The 20,853-nt window shown below is 51.2% G+C and overlaps 9 protein-coding genes across 10 annotated transcripts; 5 read left to right on the top strand and 4 right to left on the bottom strand.

Annotated features, from left to right (window-relative positions):
• Positions 1-2: 2 nt before the first annotated feature.
• On the bottom strand, positions 3-362 carry PPTG_01867 (hypothetical protein; the record flags this gene model as incomplete). Its single annotated transcript, XM_008895262.1, has 1 exon — positions 3-362. The coding sequence occupies one exon, from the start codon at positions 360-362 to the stop codon at positions 3-5; it is 360 nt and encodes a 119-aa protein (XP_008893510.1).
• Positions 363-1,348: 986 nt separating this feature from the next.
• Positions 1,349-2,973, top strand: PPTG_01866. Of its 2 annotated transcripts, XM_008895261.1 has the most exons (2): positions 1,349-2,107; positions 2,168-2,973. In XM_008895261.1, exons 1-2 carry the CDS (start codon positions 1,381-1,383, stop codon positions 2,650-2,652), a joined length of 1,212 nt encoding a protein of 403 aa, XP_008893509.1. In that variant the 5' UTR covers positions 1,349-1,380; the 3' UTR covers positions 2,653-2,973. The 2 variants fall into 2 exon arrangements, with proteins under 2 accessions (XP_008893509.1, XP_008893508.1); XM_008895260.1 differs by having other exon boundaries at positions 1,349-2,973.
• Positions 2,735-7,652, bottom strand: PPTG_01865 (hypothetical protein). Its single transcript, XM_008895259.1, has one exon. The coding sequence runs from the start codon at positions 7,468-7,470 to the stop codon at positions 2,989-2,991; it is 4,482 nt and encodes a 1,493-aa protein (XP_008893507.1). The 5' UTR covers positions 7,471-7,652; the 3' UTR covers positions 2,735-2,988.
• Positions 7,653-9,759: 2,107 nt separating this feature from the next.
• On the bottom strand, positions 9,760-10,980 carry PPTG_01864 (hypothetical protein; the record flags this gene model as incomplete). Its single annotated transcript, XM_008895258.1, has 1 exon — positions 9,760-10,980. One exon carries the CDS (start codon positions 10,978-10,980, stop codon positions 9,760-9,762), a length of 1,221 nt encoding a protein of 406 aa, XP_008893506.1.
• Positions 10,981-11,027: 47 nt separating this feature from the next.
• PPTG_21132 (hypothetical protein) lies at positions 11,028-11,469 on the top strand (the record flags this gene model as incomplete). The annotated part of the gene is made up of 2 exons (XM_008895585.1): positions 11,028-11,152; positions 11,250-11,469. 2 exons carry the CDS (start codon positions 11,028-11,030, stop codon positions 11,467-11,469), a joined length of 345 nt encoding a protein of 114 aa, XP_008893833.1.
• A 317-nt stretch (positions 11,470-11,786) lies between these two features.
• Positions 11,787-13,001, top strand: PPTG_21131 (hypothetical protein; the record flags this gene model as incomplete). The annotated part of the gene is made up of 3 exons (XM_008895584.1): positions 11,787-11,813; positions 12,350-12,415; positions 12,912-13,001. The coding sequence occupies 3 exons, from the start codon at positions 11,787-11,789 to the stop codon at positions 12,999-13,001; spliced, it is 183 nt and encodes a 60-aa protein (XP_008893832.1).
• A 632-nt stretch (positions 13,002-13,633) lies between these two features.
• PPTG_21130 (hypothetical protein) lies at positions 13,634-13,978 on the top strand (the record flags this gene model as incomplete). The annotated part of the gene is made up of 1 exon (XM_008895583.1): positions 13,634-13,978. One exon carries the CDS (start codon positions 13,634-13,636, stop codon positions 13,976-13,978), a length of 345 nt encoding a protein of 114 aa, XP_008893831.1.
• Positions 13,979-16,947: 2,969 nt separating this feature from the next.
• Positions 16,948-17,587, top strand: PPTG_01863 (hypothetical protein; the record flags this gene model as incomplete). The annotated part of the gene is made up of 2 exons (XM_008895257.1): positions 16,948-17,149; positions 17,211-17,587. 2 exons carry the CDS (start codon positions 16,948-16,950, stop codon positions 17,585-17,587), a joined length of 579 nt encoding a protein of 192 aa, XP_008893505.1.
• A 735-nt stretch (positions 17,588-18,322) lies between these two features.
• Positions 18,323-19,164, bottom strand: PPTG_01862 (hypothetical protein; the record flags this gene model as incomplete). Its single annotated transcript, XM_008895256.1, has 2 exons — positions 18,323-18,684; positions 18,741-19,164. 2 exons carry the CDS (start codon positions 19,162-19,164, stop codon positions 18,323-18,325), a joined length of 786 nt encoding a protein of 261 aa, XP_008893504.1.
• Positions 19,165-20,853: the final 1,689 nt, after the last annotated feature.

The following is a 20,853-nucleotide window of genomic DNA, read 5'->3' as shown; positions in this document are numbered from 1 at the left end:
GATCAATCTCGTGCTGTATTCCCTTGTCCTGCGGAAGTTCCGCAGGAATCGCTTCCGGGAGCACGTCCTTGTGCTCCAGCAGAAAATCGTAGAAGGGATTCGACTTCAGTGAGTCCCAGCTCCCGCTCGTCGAAGCACTGCTTCTTCGTCTTTGCACTGAGAGTGTCCTCCTTACTCTCAGTGGTGTTCGCAGCGTGGAGTTCTCTCAACTCCTCCGCTTCGCTCTCCATCCTTTCAATCTCTGAAGGGATGCATATCTGTTCGATGCGTCCATCAAACAGGTCCTTCGCGAAGCGTATCCAGCCCATGGCTGGAAGCGACGTCAACTCCGACGCACTCGTCGGAGGATTCTCGAATGCCATCAACCGGTACTGGAGGGGCTAAGCGCAAGAGTGGATCATCCGTCTTGAAGCAATTGCGAAAATACTACCATGAAGGTAAGTTGGATGCCCTGATTACAGAGTTTCGAGCTCGTGTTGCAATCGGAGCAATCCTCGATCCGGCTCCGCGTGAAACGCAAGACTTGTTTGTACGTACATAGATAACCGATTAAAGCCTGTTACTGTACCAAATAAGTGGCCTGTTACTGAATAAGTGGCCTGTTACCAAATAAGTGGCCTGTTACTGAATAAGTGGCCACGTATATTACCGAAAAAGTGGCCCGATACCAAATAAGTGGTCTGTTAATGTCCGACAAAGTGGGTTAACCTAAAGACCTCTACTATTAATCCTACGTGTGCTAAAACTGCAAACATAGCGGAGGTGCGATAATGAGCATCGCTAGAAATCGTATCTAGGACGAGGAAGCAATAATGCACTGTCCTTTGGCTGACAGATCGTTGAGATTCGGTATACTTCTGCCACCTTCTGTTCTATGAGTTTTTGTTGTTTACGGTCGGAACTAAACATAGTTGAATCATTGTATTAGTCACGCTCGGCGAAGCAACAGAAGAAGCGTTGTCTTCGCAATTGCCAAGGAACTGAATGGTATACATGTAACGAGGTCTGAGCAAGGCACTGTACATTGAAAGTTTAATGTCATCTTCATCAACACGGAGCAACGCAGTCGGCTTTTCTCCAACATCTCGCTCAGATCCGTACAGGCGCGGTTTACACTGAGCGCGAATTTTTCAAGGCGTTCCTTAGACACAATCAAAGACAAGAGTAAACGGCTCAACAAAACTATTCCAGCTGGGAAAATCTAAAACGAGCTGTGCTCACGTCTACTGTTAGTTAATTGCAGGTCAGGCTTTGAGAGCACGACTCTCGCACATGATTGGGGATTTGTCTATTCCACGCTGGCTATGTCAGTCTGACGGCAGCCTGGGGCCGTCATTATCGAAGTGCTCACGTTGGCCGCAAGTCACCCAATCACTTGAAATGGAGTCAAGAACTGAATTACTGTCCGACGCTGCCTTCTTTCAGGAGGCGGCAGACTTCTTGGACAGGAGTTGCAGCTCACCTAGCAGCACCGTGTTCAGCGGTGTCGAGCAAAGTGAACCCAATGCAACTTCTGACATGTTAGAACTACTGGAATCAAGCGTGGACGCATCCAGCAATACCAGTCTTGATGAGCGCGACCTCGCCGTCATTGCATTGACCGTCCATCGTGAAAAGGAGAAGCTTCGCCGCCGCAAGCAACGCCAACGCGTTAAAAATGAGTTCGTAAAACTGCGTCAAGCGAACGACGAACTGAGCTTGAAGCTCAAGAAGCTGAGACTTGCCCAGGAAGCGAGGCGTAATCCAAGTGAACAGTGCTCAATCTGGAAAGAATTCGCTCTGCTCCAGCGACAGGAGCGACTCAGATCGGAGGCAGAGAAGAGAAGACTGACCGCAACGGCGCAAGTTCAAGCGACTTACATTGAAAATCTCCATGGACTGTTTCAATTACAGCAAAACAGCGCTACACTCGAGAACACCCTGACGTCATCTGTGATCAAAGACGCAGCAGGCCATCGCCTTGAATCGACAGATATGCCAATGCTATCTTCGCTATTGCAAAAGATTGACTCATGCCGTGTCAAAATGGACGGTATTCTGAATGAATGTGGTCTGTTGATGATGCCTGCGGGGGTGAAAAGCTCAATGCATTGGTGTGATGAGAGCGGTGAGTTGAAATACCATCAGAGTCTGCAAAAGCTCACGCTGCCTTTCGATTTGGAAACAGCTCAACAGGGTTGCTGGAAATCATTTGACTTTCAACAGCATCAGCGCGATCGCAAAGAGTACGATGGAATTGGCGACTCTGAAAACACAGTGGCACTAAAATACCGCGTGGTCCGAACTCTGGCATCCGGTATGTCTGTTTCCGTGGTGCAATGGCTTGTTGCTCGTCGATTCATCGAGGAATACCGAGTTTCATATATATGGAAAACGTACACGGAGGGCGAGGGGATTTTCCGCGGGATGCACTCCAATCAAACAGGATGGTGTTCCCTTCGGCCGCTGCCAGATGGATCAGGAACGTCTGGCGAACTTTGTATTCGTCAATTCCCAGTCCTCTTCAACGCGTCTCCGACGTCTGCTAACGAGTTCTATGGCTTTCTCCAATCCACGCTTGATGAGGACAAACGTGATTCGTTTACAGTCATTCACGACAGTCTCCCTGAACATTATATCGCAGTATGTTGCACAGCAAGTTGGACAGTATAATCTCCAAGTTTGATATCTTGACTGTGTTGAAAATGCGGGGAATGTCCTCGGTTGAGTTGCCTGGCCTCATTTGGGATGACAAGCTATTAAAGATATTTCGTTTGACGCCGGAAAAAAAGTATATCTGCGAAATTCTTCTCCACAACCGTGGCAATGTTACTGGACTAAACAGTGTACGGTCCTAAATTGGATCATCTGCATAACTCTTTAGGAAAAAAAATGATGGTTGAGACTCTATTGTTTGTAGTACATAACAAGCTATGCACAGCGTGGGGATGCCTGTTTAGCGTCCATCTCGCCACTAGAGTCGCCATGTACAAAAGGTTTGTCGTCTGCTTACAGCTTGATCGACCGAGTGACCGGCGTCGCAGGCTGGCTGTAGTAGCCGCTGGGGGTAAAGTCATCGGTACTGCGACGCTGGCGGATCCTGTAGGCCGTGAAACCCGCGAGGGCGACGACAGCGCAGACAGCGATGACGATGCCAGCAACGGCGGCAGCACCCACACCTCCCGTCGCAGCCGTCGTGGTAGCATCCGACGTCGTCGCAGTGTAGGACGTGGTAAACGTCTTGGTCGACGAGGAGGCGCTTTGCTGCGTCTCCTGTTGCGTCTGCTGCCACGTGTAGTCGTCGTCGTGGTTGGACGACGTGGTGGTCTCCGTCTTGGTGCCGGCCTTCGTTCCAGTCTTCGTGGGGGTCTCCGGCTCCGGGGTCTTGGAGGGGGTCTCCGTAGCCGGCACTGCAGTGGTAGGGCACGGCGTGGGGGCCTCAGTCTCAGGAGTCTCGGTCGTTGGGTACGGCGTAGGAGCGTCTGTCGTAGGCACCTCCGTCGTCGGGCACGGCGTCGGAGCGTCAGTCGACGGCACTCCGGTCGTAGGGCTCGGTGTCGGGCCTTCAGTCGAGGGTACCACGGTCGTAGGGCATGGCGTCGGAGCGTCCGTAGCCGGCACCTCCGTCGTCGGGCTCGGTGTCGGACTCTCGGTCGAAGGAACGCCAGTCGACGGGCACGGGGTCGGAGCGTTGGTCGATGGGACCTCGGTCGTAGGCTTCGGCGTTGGCGACTCGGTAGAGGGCACCTCAGTGGTAGGGCACGGCGTAGGAGCATCCGTAGATGGACCAGCGGTGGTCGGAGCAGGCGTCGAGCCCTCCTTAGTCGGAGCCGGCGTCGGCTTCTCCGTTTCTGAAGTCGTCGGCACTGGCGTCGGCTTGTCGGTCGTCGTCTCTGGCTTGGTCGGCGCAGGCGTAGGAGCCTCAGTCGCTGTCTCCGACTTGGTGGGCGCAGGCGTAGGGGCCTCAGTCGCTGTCTTGGTCGGAGCAGGGGTCGATTCGTCGTTCGTCTTGGTCGGAGCAGGTGTCGACTCGTCCGCCGAAGTCGTCGTAGGAGCCGGCGTGGCATTCTCGAAGACACATCCCCAAGCACCCGTCTTGATCTTCAAGCACACGGCATCCTGAGGAGCCACGCAAGTGGTCGAGTTCGTGTAGCTAGACAGTGTGTCATGGCAGTCCTGCACGGCAACGTCTCCCTTCTTGGGGCACAGCGAGCCAGCAGGCAGGTCACCCGCGCCACTGCAGATTGGTCCCTCAATGCAATAAGTCGCATCGCCTTCAACGGACACATCAGTGCACGTCTCGGACTGCTCAGTCGTCGCGGCAGGCGTCGCACTCGGCGTCGTAGCAGCCGGCGTGGCGGCAGGCGTGGCACTAGGCGTCGTGGCGGCAGGCGTAGCACTAGGCTTGGAGGCAGCGGGCGTAGCACCCGGTGTAGTAGCCGCAGGGGTAGCACCCGGAGTCGTGGTATCAATCGATCCCGAAGCCGATGACTCGGTGGTAGTCTGAGTCGTGGAGTGCGATCCGGTCGCAGAGGTGGTGCCTGTTGTGGTCGTCGATTCGCCAGATCCAGTCGTCACCGTCGTCGTCGTAACACCCGATCCAGTCGTAACCGTCTCGATCGCGCCGCCAGATCCAGTAGTGGTAGTCTGAATGGAGCCGCCCGAGCCAGTCGTAGTGGTCGTCGTCGTTTCACCGTTCGAGCCGGTAGTCGTGGTGATCGTCTCGCCGTTCGAGCCTGTCGAAGTCGTTTTCTGACCAGTAGTAGTCGTCGTGCTTCCACCCGTCGTCGTCGAGGTTGTAGTGCCCGAGTTGGTCGACGTCGACGTACCCGAGTTGGTCGTAGAAGTAGTCGATCCACCCGACGTAGTCGTCGATCCAGTCGTCGTAGTCGTCGATCCGGTCGTGGTTGTAGTACCAGTGATAGTGGTCGATCCGGTAGTAGTGGTCGAAGATCCGCCCGTAGTGGTCGTCGTAGCTCCCGATCCAGTAGTAACAGTCGTCGTGGTCTCGCCCGAGCCAGTCGTGGTAGTCTTGATACTGCCGCCCGATCCAGTGGTGGTCGTCTTAACGGTACCGCCCGAACCGGTCGTGGTCGTGGTCGTCGTCTCCCCGTTCGAGCCGGTGGTCGTCACCGTAGATCCCTCTTTCGAGGTGCTTCCAGTATCCGAGTCCGTCTCAGTCGAGCTCGATCCAGACACTTCAAGATCCGTCGAACCCGACGAGGCCTCCGACAGAGTCTCCGACACATTCGCCGCCGTCGTGGTGGTGGTCGTCGTACTGCTCGTGGTTGTGACAGCCGACGAGTTCTTGGAGCTCTGCACCGTGCTGCTTGTTGTGTTAGACGTCATGTATCCAGTGTCCACAACGGTAGTGGACGTCTCGTCATCACCCGAGCCACTCGTCGAGGTGACCGTGATGTTGCCCAGAGCCTGTTGCGTCGACTCCAGACTCGACTGCACCTTCTGCGTGTACGACTTGCGGACGTACGTGACCTTGCGCGTAGTCACGCGCTTGTACGACGTGCGGATGGTACGGATGACCGTCGAGCTGGCGAACGTCAGGCTTGACGCCGAGTAGGACGTCGAGCGCACAGCCATCTGCAGTAGACCCGAACGCACCAGATCCAGACGCTGGCCGCACTCCTTACGGCTCGTGATGAGGTTCTTGTCCGTCACAAACGTGGACGTGAAGTTGGTGAGGCCGTAGACGCTGTCGAACGTGTAGCACTCGAGCAGCTTCATGTGCGTCGTCACCAGGTCCAGGTTGCCTTCGAAGCGGGTGTACAGACCGTTGTAGGCCGTCTGCAGCCACGCCCAGTAGCTGCCCGACGTGGCCACGGACGCCGTGACGTTGCGAGCCACCGAGCGCGTGCCCACCGTCACGTTCATCACCAGGTTCGACGTGTTCGCGTACGTCGCGTCCACGCGGGACGACGTACTGGTCGTGGTCGACGAGCTTGAGTAGTTGGCGCTCACGATACCGTTGTGCTTGGTGGTGATCTCGCCGTTCGTGTAGTACGGCGTGTAACCCGTGTACCCGTTCGTCACGATCGTACCCTCTCCGTACGCCACGTTGTCCGTGCTGAAGTTGCCCAGGTACGTGTATCCGTAGCTGCTCACCAGCTGGCCGCTGGTCACCGTGGACTTGGCCGAGGACGACGTAGTGCTGTTCGACCTGGTCACCACCTTGGTCACCTTGGTGGTCGTCACCTTCTTGCCGTTCACGATCTTAGTAGTCTTGGTAGTGGTAGTCTTGGTGGTCGTCTTGGTCGTCGTCGTGCTCTTGACCGCAGCGGCGTTCAACGTCGTGTACGAAGCCGCGAACGCGCGGTTGAAGCCCGTGCACACGTCGTTGTTGCTCAAGATCTGCTGACGCAGCACTTCGGGCAACTGGTACGTGTACGAGTAGTCTCCGAGCTGCTGGATGTCGACGTAGTTCCAGTTGTCGCTGCCCACGTAGCCGAAGTACTGGCCCAGCGTAGGGTGCTGCGAGGCGTCCACGACTTCTCCGTCGACCGTAATCTGCATGATGAGCGCCGACTCGGCGTCCACGCCGTCCACGCCGCCGCACGTTTGCGTGGCGTTGCTGAACAACTCCAGCGACTCGAGGATCTGCTCGTACGTGACCGGCACGCCGACACGGCACAGGTGGAACACGTGCAGGTACATGTCGAGTGCCGAGTACCACGAGTAGTACAGCACGTCGCGCGCGGCGACGGCCGTGGAGAAGGCGCCGCCCACGGCGTCCAGCACCTCGTTGTGTACGCCATACTGGATGTTCTCCAGAAACGTGGCGTAGTCGCTCGAAGAGGCCACGACGCTCTGGAAGGAGCCGAAACTAGCGGCACTAGGCACAGGCTTGCTGGACAGATCGTCGCGTACGATGTAGCCGCAGTTGTCGTCGTCGTCGCAGGAGTCGGCGTACGGCGCGCCGCTCACGGCGTAACCCGTGGCGTTGACGCCGTCGAAAACCAGCGTCGTCTCGTCCGTCGAGTTGGGCGCGCCGCCGATGGCCTGGAAGATGCCGCTGCACTCGAACATGTTGGAGCATTCCCCATTGACAGCCTGGATGTAGGCCGTGTGCACGTCATAGTAGGGCAACGTGAGACAAGCGAACCGTTCGTCTAGGTCGCGTAGGTAGGACTCGTAGGCTAATAATAGGCGTCGGTGCCAGCTGAAGAAGGCGCAAGAGTATTCGCCCTGGGCCTGGCCCAGTGAGTCAGCAGCAATAGCCGAAAACTCGGCCACGCCGCCGTTAGCGATGGCCATCTCGGTGGCCTCAAGGTACAGTGCCTGCTCGTCGGACGTCAAGGCACCCCAGGGCTTACGCACGCGGGCTGAGCCACAGAACTCATTGCCTCCCGGCAAGCCCGTCACGTTGCCCGCCGCGCTCAAGATCGTCGGGTAGTACACGTCTGTAGTGGTGGTCGTCTGCGCGGCCGAGGGCACGGCCTGCATCAGCAGCGCACCAAGCGCTGCTGAGAGTCTCATAGCGAGAAAAGGTCGAGGAAAGAAGTGAGAGAAAGCCACTCCTCGACGGCGATAGTCCTCTGCGGTGAGAGGCCAGTTAGAGAATGAGGCCAAGGCGTGCGGCTGTCGCTTTTGGTGGATGCGTTGCTGGTTGCGTTCAGCGTCCGGCTAGCGATCGACGCGCGCAACTTGCGCTATGTATGAAGCTCCAAAAGGCGTGTGTCAACATGGACAGTATCTTTGTAGACTCGAGTTATTATAATTCAGTAAAGATCCAAAACATGTCGCTTGACAGATTCGAACTTTCTTGGTCATGTAAGCATAATGTACTGTACAAAATCAGTATGTACTGATTGTGGATATATAAAGGGTAGAAGCCACTGGAGCAAAAATTGACAGTGGGAAGCTCGGACACCAGAAGTGCCTCGTCTGCCAGAAGAAGGGTCGCCGAAGAGTCCTCCGTGGCATCTTATTATGGCCTAAATTAGGCTTCGATCGGATTACCTCCGTCACTAGCTATGCTCGTTGCCTTGCTCCAGTGTTGCCGCCGCCGCTGCAAATGTTAACCAGGATACCGCTCCAGTCTGTTGCTTTGACCGGTACGAAGAGGCCACTGTCTATCTGTCTGGCCAGCAGGTTGAAGCGAGTGCATCTACTGGAATGTGAATGGATGTTTGGCTCTGGCCACTGCAAACGGGCCAGCAAGGCTGTCCCAGCTCGCACGCCTGAGCGCCTATAATATTGAACGACGATCGGGCGAGCGCCGATTTTCGATGCTCCATGATCCTAAAGAGCTGCTGACTATGAGAGCCGAGCTCCAAGCTTGCAGTGCCATGCTCCGCTGCCACTGGCAGTGCCAGGGCTGTAGCAGCCAGCTTTGTACATGCAATGTGACATTGTGATGGCCACACAATTGTAGCAGTATCTTCGGTTGCAAACGCGTTGGCTCACAGCCCATCCGAACTCCGGCCGGTTCCGCTGCGTGGGTACGAAATCTGAACTGTGCGAAATCAGAGCTCTTCATAGCCAACTATTGCTCAAGTTTGGCATTTTGCAGGCGATCTGAAGCCACGGCTGCGTTTGCTGCTCTATTCTGAATCACATTTGAACTGGTGATGGTTCTGTATTTTCCATGCATACAAAATCCAAGATGCCATCACACAAGAGACAGAGCAGGTGGCTTCAACGAACATCTTTTTTTGCCGAAATCAGGATCGTAATCGTTTTGCTCTCCAAAACTTTTGGACCAAAACCTCCAAGGAATCCTCGATCAATGCCCAATTCTCACTTGTATCTGCGAAGTTAGAGATGTATCGTGGCCGAAGACAATCGCAGCTTTGCGGGTCGAAGTTCGAAGACGCCTTTGCGGTCGCATTGTTGAGCGCGGATCCAGGAGATTTGCATGGTGCCACTCGCCCAAAAGTTAGGCCAGGGATATCCACTCGATCACTTCAACGCCCCGGATCGCAGAAATCGTCTGCAGCGTCGATATCACTCCATATTTCAAAGTAATATTACCAGCGAAGCTGTCAGTGGTGAAAGAAAGAGTTAATCAATACCCACGCAACAGACCATGCGCTGTGGGCTTGGCGTCTTCACTGCGATGTTGGCAGGTTGACCGCTCGCAGTGAGCTCTATGGCAGACGTCGAATGTCAGCGTGTCGTTCATTGTAGCTCTTGCTTCGACAGTCGTAGGATGTCAAGCTGTCAGCGCATAGCCCGCCTCATCCGATAGCGACCGGCAATCCACTCGCGACGAGTAAATGTAGATCGTCTTAACAATTCGGTGCGTCGTTGGGCCCAATGAATCGTTGACAACGATGCAGCAGCTTGCTGTAATACGTGCACAACGTCCAAGTTTGCAACTGGCTTGAAAATGTATCGCTGCGCTAGTTGATGATGCGAATAACACCGAAGTAGTATATAATTGAGTGAGAATCCATCCCTACGTTCAGTAGAATCGATGACAGTATTGGGTGACGGAATCTACAAAATGCGTCGTGCGGTACAGGTTGCAATGGAATACGGGACTTCCACTAGCTCAAGATGAATAGCACCGCAAAACCAGCGAGGTAGACCACCAAACTGTTTGGATGAAATACAGTCTTTTGATGCCGTCACATCCATAGTGCTGTAAACCTCACACCCAAGCGAACACATACCATCCAGTCACTTGATATGATTGTTCAGACACCGCAGAAGCGTATTATTAAAGATATCCTAATTGCACCGACGATCTTTGTTGTGGTCGCTGTTTTCCGGTAATAGAGGTTCATTATTGTGGTAGTGTCAGATATAAAGTAAACTTATCTAATGCCTCTCGATGCGAATGACCTTCTCCGAGCAGATCGAGCTGTCTCTGTGACCGTGGTCTCCACAGATGGCACACGGCCCACGGCTCGGTTCAAGCTCGTACAGGTCGGGCTCGCGGTTCGAAGAGAAAACGCGCTTCTGGTGTGGTATACGCTCATCGTACTCGATGATTTCTCCAGTAGCGTCGAGATCGGCGTACTGATAGCGAGGGGTAGTCGAATACAACGACGATGGAGGTGCCTGCTGCTTCTTGATACGCTGTTGGTTGGGAGTTTGTTGGAGGAGAACCCGCCGAACCCTACGCTTCTCTCGAACTTCTCTCTGAGGTCGAACATGACGGGGTGTGACCTCCATATCCACACTGTCTTGGCTCTGGTTACGCGCAGTTTTCGTCTCAACGTACTCAGCGACGTCGACACGTCTACTTTTCGGCCTGTTATCTTTGCCATTGCGCGCAGTCTTACGGAACTGAATGAACATGCCGAACACGAATAACACGATGATTCCAGCAAGATAGCCCCACCACGCAGGAGGAATAGAGTACACTGTGTCGCCGTTAATATCTTCTGACTCGTATTGCTCGAGGTCGTTGGCATCCGGGAAGTCTCCAGCGAAGTAGCCAACGCCCCACGCCACCATTCCGGAGCCGAAAAGACTAGTTGAAATGATCAGCAGGGGCTTCCCTAACTTCAGTGCCAACACCCCGAAGACGAATCCAAGTACTACACACAGGAGCGTAATCAAATCCTTGCTATGGCCAGGATAGATAAGATATCCAAGCGAAATGGTAATTATCATCCCAGTCATGACACCGGTCGCGGCACCAACAACGAAGGTACTGACCGGATAAACCCAAATGACTGCAGCACCGCACAGGCCTCCGACTCCGAATGCTATCCAAGACGCCAAAACAACCCACGGTTCGTCACTGAACAAGCGCTCGGTGATCATGGCAATGGTGACGCCTCCAACAACGAACCCAACAACGAAAAGTGCCGGACGGACGAGTCGAAAACCAAAAGTTAGCATCACTGCACCGACAATAATCGCAGTTGATGCCAAAATACTGCCTTCTAATTGAATGCCCTGAGCTTTGCCGAAGAGAGACTCCACGTTGTCTGACGCTGAGTCGACGTCAGCGGATACTATACTAAATTTTAGCGACAACTGGAGTAGCATTAGCGTGACGAATGACCTTGGTGTCGGCCCCCCTGGCATTGTTGTAATTTAGATATTGAGCGATCTCTACTTCTGCCAAATTGAAAATGATCGATGTAGACTTAGAACCGCTGCATCGGTTGTTCCAGGCTCGCCGATCGCCGAAAGCACATGGACGTAGTGGCGCAAGGCACGTTGCTATGGCTGAAATGTGGCTCCAAGAGGCTCGCGGGTAGACAATGGGAACTCTTGGTCCTTGTTGTCACTTTCCTGTTATAATTGCAGCTACAGGAATCCAACATTTGAAAAATCATTTGATCTTTACGCAGCACCATCCGACACCTTCCTTCCGTTATCGTGTGGATCCAGGTCATTGTGGGCAAAGACAGCAACTGTCCGGCGCGCAAGGAAGACATCTGTGGAAGCGGACGCCAAGCGTCCACCATAACAAGAATCGGAAATATCCGCGGGCTCACTCCTCGGATCGGACTGTCGCTTCCTCGACTACGTACGCTTACAATTCAACAGCGTGTTTTCAATTTTACGTAGTGAAATATTTAGTCGCAACAAAGTGCGGGTTTTGGTTCCCCATCCGCGCGTCATGACAGCAGCTTGTACAATGAGATAGTGTGTGTCGCCTAATTAAACATACTTAAGTGCGTCTACTTCGTAGCACTACTAGATAGAGGCTCTGCATCATCTGCAGTTCACCGATCCAACGCGAAGTTGCGTCTGCAACAGACTTTAGTCGTTAAAATCGGGAAGCGTCACTAAAGCGAAATTTTTGACCTATAAAATACACGTACATTATCGACCATTTGCAACCGAAGTTGTATTTCTGGGAATTGCGAGTTTTGATTGGCTAGATGGTCCGTATTGACCAGATTTTTGAGGTACAGACGATCCCCTGGGTAGTAATCCCTAGAAATGGAATACTCCCTCAATAGCAATAAATTAGTAATTAACCAGTCACTTACAAACCCATTTCCTCTCACCCCTCAATAGTAAAATGGAATACATTTGAAGTCAATTATTCCTATTCTGGGGTTCTTAACTATGGAAAAAGTCATAACTACACAAGAGCATTGTTGCTGCCACGATCCGAATGTTGAGCCGATGATGCCTATTTTGACTACTTTGGACGTGATTCGAGCTTTAGGATCACGGAAAGTGCTCAACCTTCACTCTAATTGCACATCTGTGACGGCGACACCCTCTTCACTCCACGAAACCCAACTGGCAAGTATTTGGTCGGGTGTAGACTGGCGCACGGCTCGTGCCGCGATTTGGTGACCAACTGCGAGACCGGAAGTGAGTCCAGTGCTGTTCAGCGTATCAATAGCTCCCAAGACCGTAGATTCTGTGAGCCCATGAATTTAGCTCTTGGACAAACTAGGTATGTGAGCATGGTGCTAACATATTTGTACAGCAGTCGTTGAGTATTGGTGAGTATAAGGCGGACTTGCTGGGCTTGAGAGGAGAGTTTATCGGTGTGGTGAGGCAAACTGGCAATAGGAGAGCAAAACAGGGTGAATCGCCAGTAACGAGCTACATTAATCGTATACTTTGTGCACTGTTCCAAACTGAAGATACTCGGATCCATTTTTATGGTACACTCGAGGACAGGAATAAATTGGCAGCTCCCAACGCTATGACTACCGATGGGATCACGCATAAAATTGGGTGCCGTTTTCAACAGTCATTGCAGGCACCGTAGCATGAACGGCCGACTTTTGCAGCCGTAGCATACAAATAGCAATTCATCCCTATCAAAGTAAAATTAAGTTAGGGCCGCAAACGCGGGGTGCAAATCGCCATAGTAAAACCAAGGCAAGGTTGTTAACGCATTTTAAGGGAGGGCTGTCGCAGAGACGCTATCCCACGGGCAGACTCCCACAGTAGCCATTATCGACCTTGTTGGTGAGCGTGAATGCAGTTATAAGTACCATCAATGTCACTGTACTCATATACCACTAAGTCGGCAATATCAGCCCCTCTACCGTCAATACCAAGCTACTTCTAGTTGTCACGACTTTGGTGTCATGCAGTGCAAGCAAAGCATGGCGCCGAGCTATATATAGCCAATCAAACAGTTCCATTTGAATATTAACCTACCCGAGCTACGTTGCAAACCAAGTTGCACAATCGGCCAATATTTATAAAGTACTCGGAGTAGCAACATTTGCTTATACGTGACTCTACGCTTTTCCGTAGTGCACAGGTACGTAACGTCCCTGAAAAAAAAACTTTTTTCCCCCGAAATACGTTATTTGTTGCATTTATCGATGCCTCTACAAATTGATGAGTACACTATCGATACGAATCATCCAAAGATTGGTATTGATACTGTACTCATCAATTCAGTCTGCAATACAAATCGTTTCAACAAAATCATCCAACGATTTTCATTCCATCAATTGAAGAACAACAACCGATCTCATCTTCAATTTCTCCTCAAGATCAAAATACAAGAATGCAATGCGTCTGCCACACGTACTGCTGTTAGCGGTGTGTATTGTCATCACTTTGTGTGATACTCAATCTGCTTTTGCCTCCGAACAAGATGCTGCTGTCGAGGACAACGCCAAACGTTGGGGTTCACCCCACTCTGGTCATTTTGCTGAAGATCCTGACACGACAGTCAAACGGCTCTTAAGGTCCGACAATCTTCCGACTGTTGACGACGATATCGATGCTGAAGAGAGTAAACGAGATGGTTAAGAAAGGGAAAGCCACGGTGAGTACCAAAGTGAGGGACATGGTGTTGTGGAAAGAATACCAGAAAACGATCGGTAAAAAGTTTACGGACCTGCAAATCACCGAAGCTTGGCTAAGAGACGGGAGAACTCTGGATGACGTTTTCGACCGCTGGATTCGTCTCGATAAGTCGCCGAAGCAAGCAGCTAAAAACTTGGTGGCCTATGGTACGACACCTGGGCAGCTCTACAACGTCTTGAGAAACCGAAACATGAACCTGAGGGAAATGAGACCGATTTGGCAATCTGTCGGAATGTCTGATTCCCAACTCCGCACCATCCGGTTGAAGCTACAAGGGTAGTACTGTAAGTCGACACATTTGGTTACACTGGCAAGTGTGAGGAGGGTATTCAAAACGTGCAGGACGGGGGAAAATCGGCAGTAAAACCGAGAGGTTTGGCTGAAATACACTCGTTTTTACGATGCGAAGTTAGGACCATGCTCATCGACACATTAGCAGAAGAAGAAAGAAATAATTTTGCGATAGCTATGCTCTTTAGAGCTCAGCGATTCGTTCCACGCCTTCCAGTTCATACAGCGTCTTTTCCATGCCTTGGCGAGGCATTTTAGCAAACTAAGCCAACGAGCTAATCTTTTTAAACCCGTGTGGGTTCAATCTTAGTATCGATGTGTGGACATTATCAATAGTGTCATCCAGCTTCGTGACCCGCTCCCAATCCTCACCATTACAATTGCCGATTAAAACCTCAGTGAGACTGGATGGCTTTTGTGTGTTTTCAAATCTAAGATAGTGTGGTTTAATTCAAGCGTATACTGGCTGGATACTGGTAATGTATACTTTAACTTCGGCTCTCATCGCTCATTAGTTACTAAATTAGCAGCCCAGCTGTAGTGACATCTACAGTAATATATATCAGAAGAACCGCTTCTTGTATGATACTTGCTTGACACACGTGCGAAGCATTATTTTTGATCGGGATTGCAGTAGCAAAAGCATGGTGCGCATCGTTTAACAGAGATAAAAAAAATCGTATCTGCATGATACACGTACGCCGTATGCCGTACGTGTGCCGTGGTGTAGCAGCTTCTCGCGGCCAACTTACGTGTCTGCTGTAGAGATAGCACGTGCATTATAGCGTCCAGTCGAGACCTCGGTAACGCGGATGAAGTAGCTATTATGCGTTGGTACCATGGCAAATTCGATGCCACTAGAGTTGCAGAACGGGACGTACGGCTTTCAGATGTGTTGATATTCGAGTCGAGAAGGCTTAACATCTCGGAAGTTAAAAAAACAAAGTATACCATTATTTTTTTTTTTGCAGTGTTGGGTCGTCACCAGAAAAATAACTCAGTATTGTTGCTGTTATTATAATTATTTCATTAGTGTTTCAAACTCGGACGTATGGTTGTGACGTATTTGTGTACACAGTACATGATTCGTCAAACACTTCATACGTCAATTGACAATGACGAAAAACAGAAAAACCACGTCATTTATCAAAGAACCAATTAGAATGCAGGACTGAATTTGTCAATAATTAGTTTGTAGGTAGGATACAACAGAGTACGGTTGCAGCTAGCTAGAATCAATAACTAAATCTCATTCTACAATTTGCCATCGCGTGTGCACTTCATAACAATGACAGTGTCATTGAGTACGAATAGAGGAAGATATTAACGCGAGTATAAGCTCGTACTGGGGAGGGGTAGGGGTATTTTTGGTCTCACTACGCTACGCTGTTAACGATATACTACACTTTCTGAAGCTCTCCGCCTAAAGTGGATTTGTATGAAGACTAGTCCGAAACGTATGGTGAGAGGACGGTTGGTAGAGGGGAATTGCGGCCTCTGTCGTAATCTTGTTCCTATCAAGCCCAATTGTCGGTTCGCTACCTCTCGAGTATATACTTGTGTACACTAGGATTTCATCTTTTTGTTGGGCGACACTGGATAGCCATCCGTTTTTGCAATACACTAGGTGTTCATTTCATTTTTTATTCTAGGTTGTAACCTTTTCTGCCATTGCGTAATGTAGGCATATGCAGCGAGGCTGAGAGTGCGCACGTGCTGGGCTCCTTGATTTCCGGTAAGCTACTCGACCACATTCCAACTTGATTGTCGGCGATTCGGTGACCAGAGCTGTGGAAATAACGATTGTTTATTGATTGTACATCGGGACAGCAGGGCATGGAGAAAATAATATAATATCAATAGCATTGATATTATATTTATTTAATAATTTATTATTGCCTTTTGCTGTTTTCAATATAATGCAAAATAACAGATAATACTATTTTATTGTTTGTCCTCCTACCAACCATTTGAAGCTTACTCCGCCACCATTCATCACCAACGCGCTCGTACGGACGATCGACTCCTAACTCACTTACAAATTCGAACTCCAAGCCAAAACTACCCTCCTCACCCCAACACCTACGATGACGTCGCGTCAGCTGTGCTCCTTCTTCTACTCCGATCTCGGTGAAGGACTCTTCCAGTGCAAAAAGTGTGGATGTAAGCGTAAACAAGCCAGCGGCAGTGGCTACAGCAATCTCCTAGGTCACATGGGTGCCAAGCATGCCGGCTACGCGAGCGAGTACACTGAACTCCAAGCCGCTACCACCACCCCAACCATCGACATGTTCGGGTTTGTGGACGAGGTCACCCTCAATATCTACCAATGGATGCGCTGGATTATTCAGCGGAATTTGCCCATCACAGAAGTAGAGAACAAGCTGACTCGTGAGGTCGTGACTATGACGCGTACAACAGTGAGGACGATGAAAACATACATGCGTTTTACCGCTGCCAAGGTTGGCCAAACGATCGAGGGTGAAATGGGCGAGTCCTTTGCCTTGATGTACGATGGCTGGACATGCCATTCCCTTCATTTTCTGGACATTTTTGCGGTCTATGTGGTGAACGGAGTGCGAAACCAGCGGCTCCTGTCACTCTCCCCGATGGATGATGGCCAAACAGGTAGTGCTCACCTTGAGCACATGGAATCGGTTTTGATGCTGTACAACAAGGACCTGAGCATGGTACGCTTCCTCATTGGAGACAATTGTTCGACCAATCAGTGTTTAGCATCAATGCTCAAGATTCCTCTGATTGGCTGTGCTAGCCATCGATTTAATCTTGCGGTTAATCGGTTTCTGGAGGGGTATTAGACTCAGATTGACATGATTCAAAATCTGATGATTCAACTACGTCACACCAACAATGCTGCTGCGCTATCCCGAGTAACCCACCTGAAGCCTATCAAGGCTAATGTGACGCGATGGTCATCTACATACCAAATGCTACAGCATGGAGATACGCGATGCAATTCTTATCGTCAGTGCTGTGGAGGAGCTCGTTCCGCGAGGGAACGGCCACCGGCGCATTGCTGCGGTGACCGATAAGCTCGTCGAGCTTGACAGTGTTTGTGTCAAGTTGCAGGCGGAGGAACGTTCTATGGCGGAGGTGCGTCTGTTGTTTGACGCCTGTATGGTAAAGTACCCAGAGATGAGTGAGTATTTGCAACCGGCTGCCCAGATCGTTCACTCCCCCCCTCTTTGAGTCTGCTATAGTGAAAGTCCAGAACGATCTCCCGCTTTCATCTCCCGAGCAACAAGAAATCAAGGCGTTCGTGCTTCCTACAAATGAATCAAGTCCTGCAGTGCGTCCTCGAGTTGATTTTGCCTCAATCGTTCTCCGGCAGGCAAAGAAACGTCGACGCTCCGAGCATGTTGTCACTAAGTACGACCCTATTTTGCATGAAGTCCCTCCAACAAGCAACGCATGCGAGCGTCTATTTTCGGGGTGTAAGCTGGTCTTGACCTCTCTGCGTGCATCAACCCTGCCTGCAAACTTTGAGGTAATGATGTATTTGAGGGCTAATATGGAGCTTTGGAACAGCGCAACTCTTCTCGGTTGCATTGAGGATGACGAGGAAGGGCATCTTTAGAGTTTTGTATTTGGCCAATACATTGAAATGATTGCAGTAACTATTATTGTGTCCTTGTGTATTGCAGTAATTATTATGGACCTCTAGAACAAGCAGTAACATTGATAAATGTATTTGCTGGGCCCTGCGGGACAGCAAGACAGTCAATTGTTGCAATATCTACAAGCTCAAAGGTGGAGATTGTCGAAAGCAGCATATGCACTGTTCCTCAACGCTGCCGTTGGCCCGAGCGCGCATTTTTGTTCTTATGATTGCTGCCATCCCAAGCGTAATTGGGACCTTCTAAAAAAAAAAAACAGCCCCGAGTAGTGAACATACTGCTTCGGAGGATCTCAAGTACTAATTGGAGCAAGCGAGTGGCCGTTTCCCCCTATACGGGAAGAAATTGCAGGTCCTCCGGACAAAACCAGCATGTTACGTGCTTTGTCGGCCTTCTAAAGGGTAGGATAGGAGAAGTATTTAATGGGTGTCGAATTGACAACTAAGGTAGTAGAAAAATGTGACTGTAGTCATCCTACTATGGTGTCGATTTGGCGTGAAGAAGGAATGATCATCGGAGGGACAGATTAGTTATCACTTGGGTTTCGCATTGACACAATTCAAATGGAAGGTCATAGAGTTTATGGCAGGCCTCATAATTCTGTAGATTTCTACAAACTTACAAAACTAAGCTACTTTGTAGACACCACGAAAGTTATTTTGTAGACGTTTGTTGTCTGCTAAATTGGGGCTCATCTAGAGCACCAATAACTGCAGCTTGACTCGCTGTTTAGCCTGGAAGATACCCTCCAGTGAGAGGTGCATCATGCTGGTGCGGTTATCGTCCATTTCCCATTTCAAAATTGAGAAATCCGAATCGACCGAGGTGGTGTTAGCGAACACGGTCGCCAGTCCGCCACAAAAGGATCGCAGTTGATGGAATCGGTTTGAAACAGAGTCCCAGGCTTCGTTGAAATCGATGGCAACTGTGTGCTTGTCAATAATCTCGCGCAGGGTCTCATCCGCGTTGTACGCCTTCAGTAAGTCTCGGTGGTTGGCCTCAATTCCGTCGACATTGTCGATCTTCCAGTGTTTGCTGATGTGCTCGCGGTACGGATCTAGTACATCCCGCAAGAACACACCATGGCGCAGCCTAACTAGCTGACTGGGTAACACAGGTGGAGCATCCTGCTCAAGGCCGAGATTGCGCCATCACGCTCAGCCTCGACGCCGTCCAAGCCGTCGACCAGAATCATGGCATATACGGCGATCTGTCGAACAACCGCTTTCTTGGCTGCTTCGTCTAGGCGTTCATAGCATGCCCTAGCAAGCGAACCTTGATCCTCAATGTGAGCGATAATGTCGTTGATATGCACACGCATCGAGTGGAATGCCACGTACTCGGCCCCAGTATCACCGGACTGCTCAATTTCAATATGGAACATGCTGGTGAGAGCCTCGATCAATGCATGAATATGATCCTCCTGCTGCGCGATCAGCAGCGACCTCTTTTGCAGCAGAGCAAGCGTAACATTGATTGTGTCGATGGCAGGCGACACCGAGAAGGTGACAACCCACCACTCGTCTGATGGCAGCATCTCGGGACGTTTTGCCCTGGTGTAAGTGATTAGCTTGCGGTAGTGCACCTTGTAGAACGCAAGTGCGTGCAACAAGACCATCCATCGGGTGTTCCTCGGGAACGGCTTCAATAGCTGCGGTGCAGATCAGTGTGTTTACGTCAAGCGTTCCAAGAACGGATTCATCTACGTCTGTCTCTATGTCGACGACATGATCATCGCTGCGAAATCAAGCGAGGAAATCCAGGTCGTAAAGGACGCGCTGAAGAACGCCTTCAAGATGAAGGAACTCGGACCGGCAAAATTATCCTGGGGATGGAGATCGACCACGACACAACGGTCGGAACACTCATGATCAAGCAGACACGGTACATCGACAACGTGGTAAAACGCTTTGAGCAGAAAAACGCCAAGCCTGTGGACAACCCGTGCGCTACTGGGCTAAAATTGTCGAAGACACATTCGCCAAGAACGGATGAAAAACGGAACGCAATGCGGCCAAAGCCGTACCGTTCCCTGATCGGTTGCCTGCTGTACATCAGCGTCCGGACATCGCGTTCGTGGTCACGCAGCTTTCGCGCTTTCTGGAGAACCCTGGACAGCAGCACTGGAACGCTGCAGTGCATGTGCTACGCTACCTCAAGTCGACACGCCAACATGGGATCATCTACCAAGATGGCACGGGTAGTGTGATGCTCGAGGTGTTCTCGGACGCTGATTGGGGGTACGAACCTCGACGACAGGCGGTCCGTCTCGGGTGTCATGGTGATGATCGGGAACGCCCACGTGGTGTTCATATACAAGTTCCAGAGGACGGGTGCTCTCAGCTCTGCGACATGGCTTTGAGCCTGTGTGTTCATGAAGTGCTTTGCACGCGTGCAATGCTGACTGACATGGGCAAACTCCAGCGGAACGACAATCTGGGAAGACAACCAGGGCCCAATCGCCCTAGCCCAGAACACTGGCTACCATGCTAGAACGAGGCACGTGGACATCCTACACCACTTTATCAGAGAGAAAGTGGAACGAGGAACGGTCACGGTTGAGTACGTCGACACCAAAAACCAGTTAGCGGACGTTCTCGCCAAGGCTCTAGGGACAAAGACGCTCACGTTCCTGCGCGATGGAACCGGCATCATCGAGAAGGTCATCGTGCGATAGCGGTGAGTGGGAGTGTTGAAGTGCACTGGTCGTGCTCGGTTCAGCCAGACACCCGGACCGGTCCACCACGGACCGGTCCAGGATTGGCAGACGAGATCGAGTGGTTGGAGAGCGAAGATGGTGATGCTCCTCAAGGTTTATCGGAGATACCGGGGCCGCCATGCCCCGGTAGCTCCGCTCCGAGTGGTTACTCCTCCGACCTCCGCTCCGCTCCTCCAAAATTATCACTTTAGAATCTAAAAGGCATTGATAGCGGGAAACAGGCACGAGGGCTGAAAGGACGGAGTCATCGTCTGCATCATGGACTCAGACGAGCGAAGACGTCTCATCCAAGAAGCAATTTCCCGCTGTACTTTCCCGCCGAGTATAGTGTACCCTGAAGCATCCAATCGGAACGACGACATGGCGCCTATATCCAAGCTGTTCAGACGACCTTTAGTCGTTTGGGTTCCTGAATGTCTTAATGGAGGCAAGGCAGAGTGCATTTCCCCTAAGTGTCTGTGTACTCCTCGCGTGAAGGAGTATGTGCAACGTACAGTTGAAGCTGTG

The sequence above is a fragment of the Phytophthora parasitica genome, assembly GCF_000247585.1.
Source record: "Phytophthora parasitica INRA-310 unplaced genomic scaffold supercont2.3, whole genome shotgun sequence".
In the NCBI taxonomy this organism is placed as follows: domain Eukaryota; phylum Oomycota; class Peronosporomycetes; order Peronosporales; family Peronosporaceae; genus Phytophthora; species Phytophthora nicotianae.
Note: the sequence above shows the minus strand (reverse complement) of the source record. Positions and strands in the feature narration are given on the sequence as shown.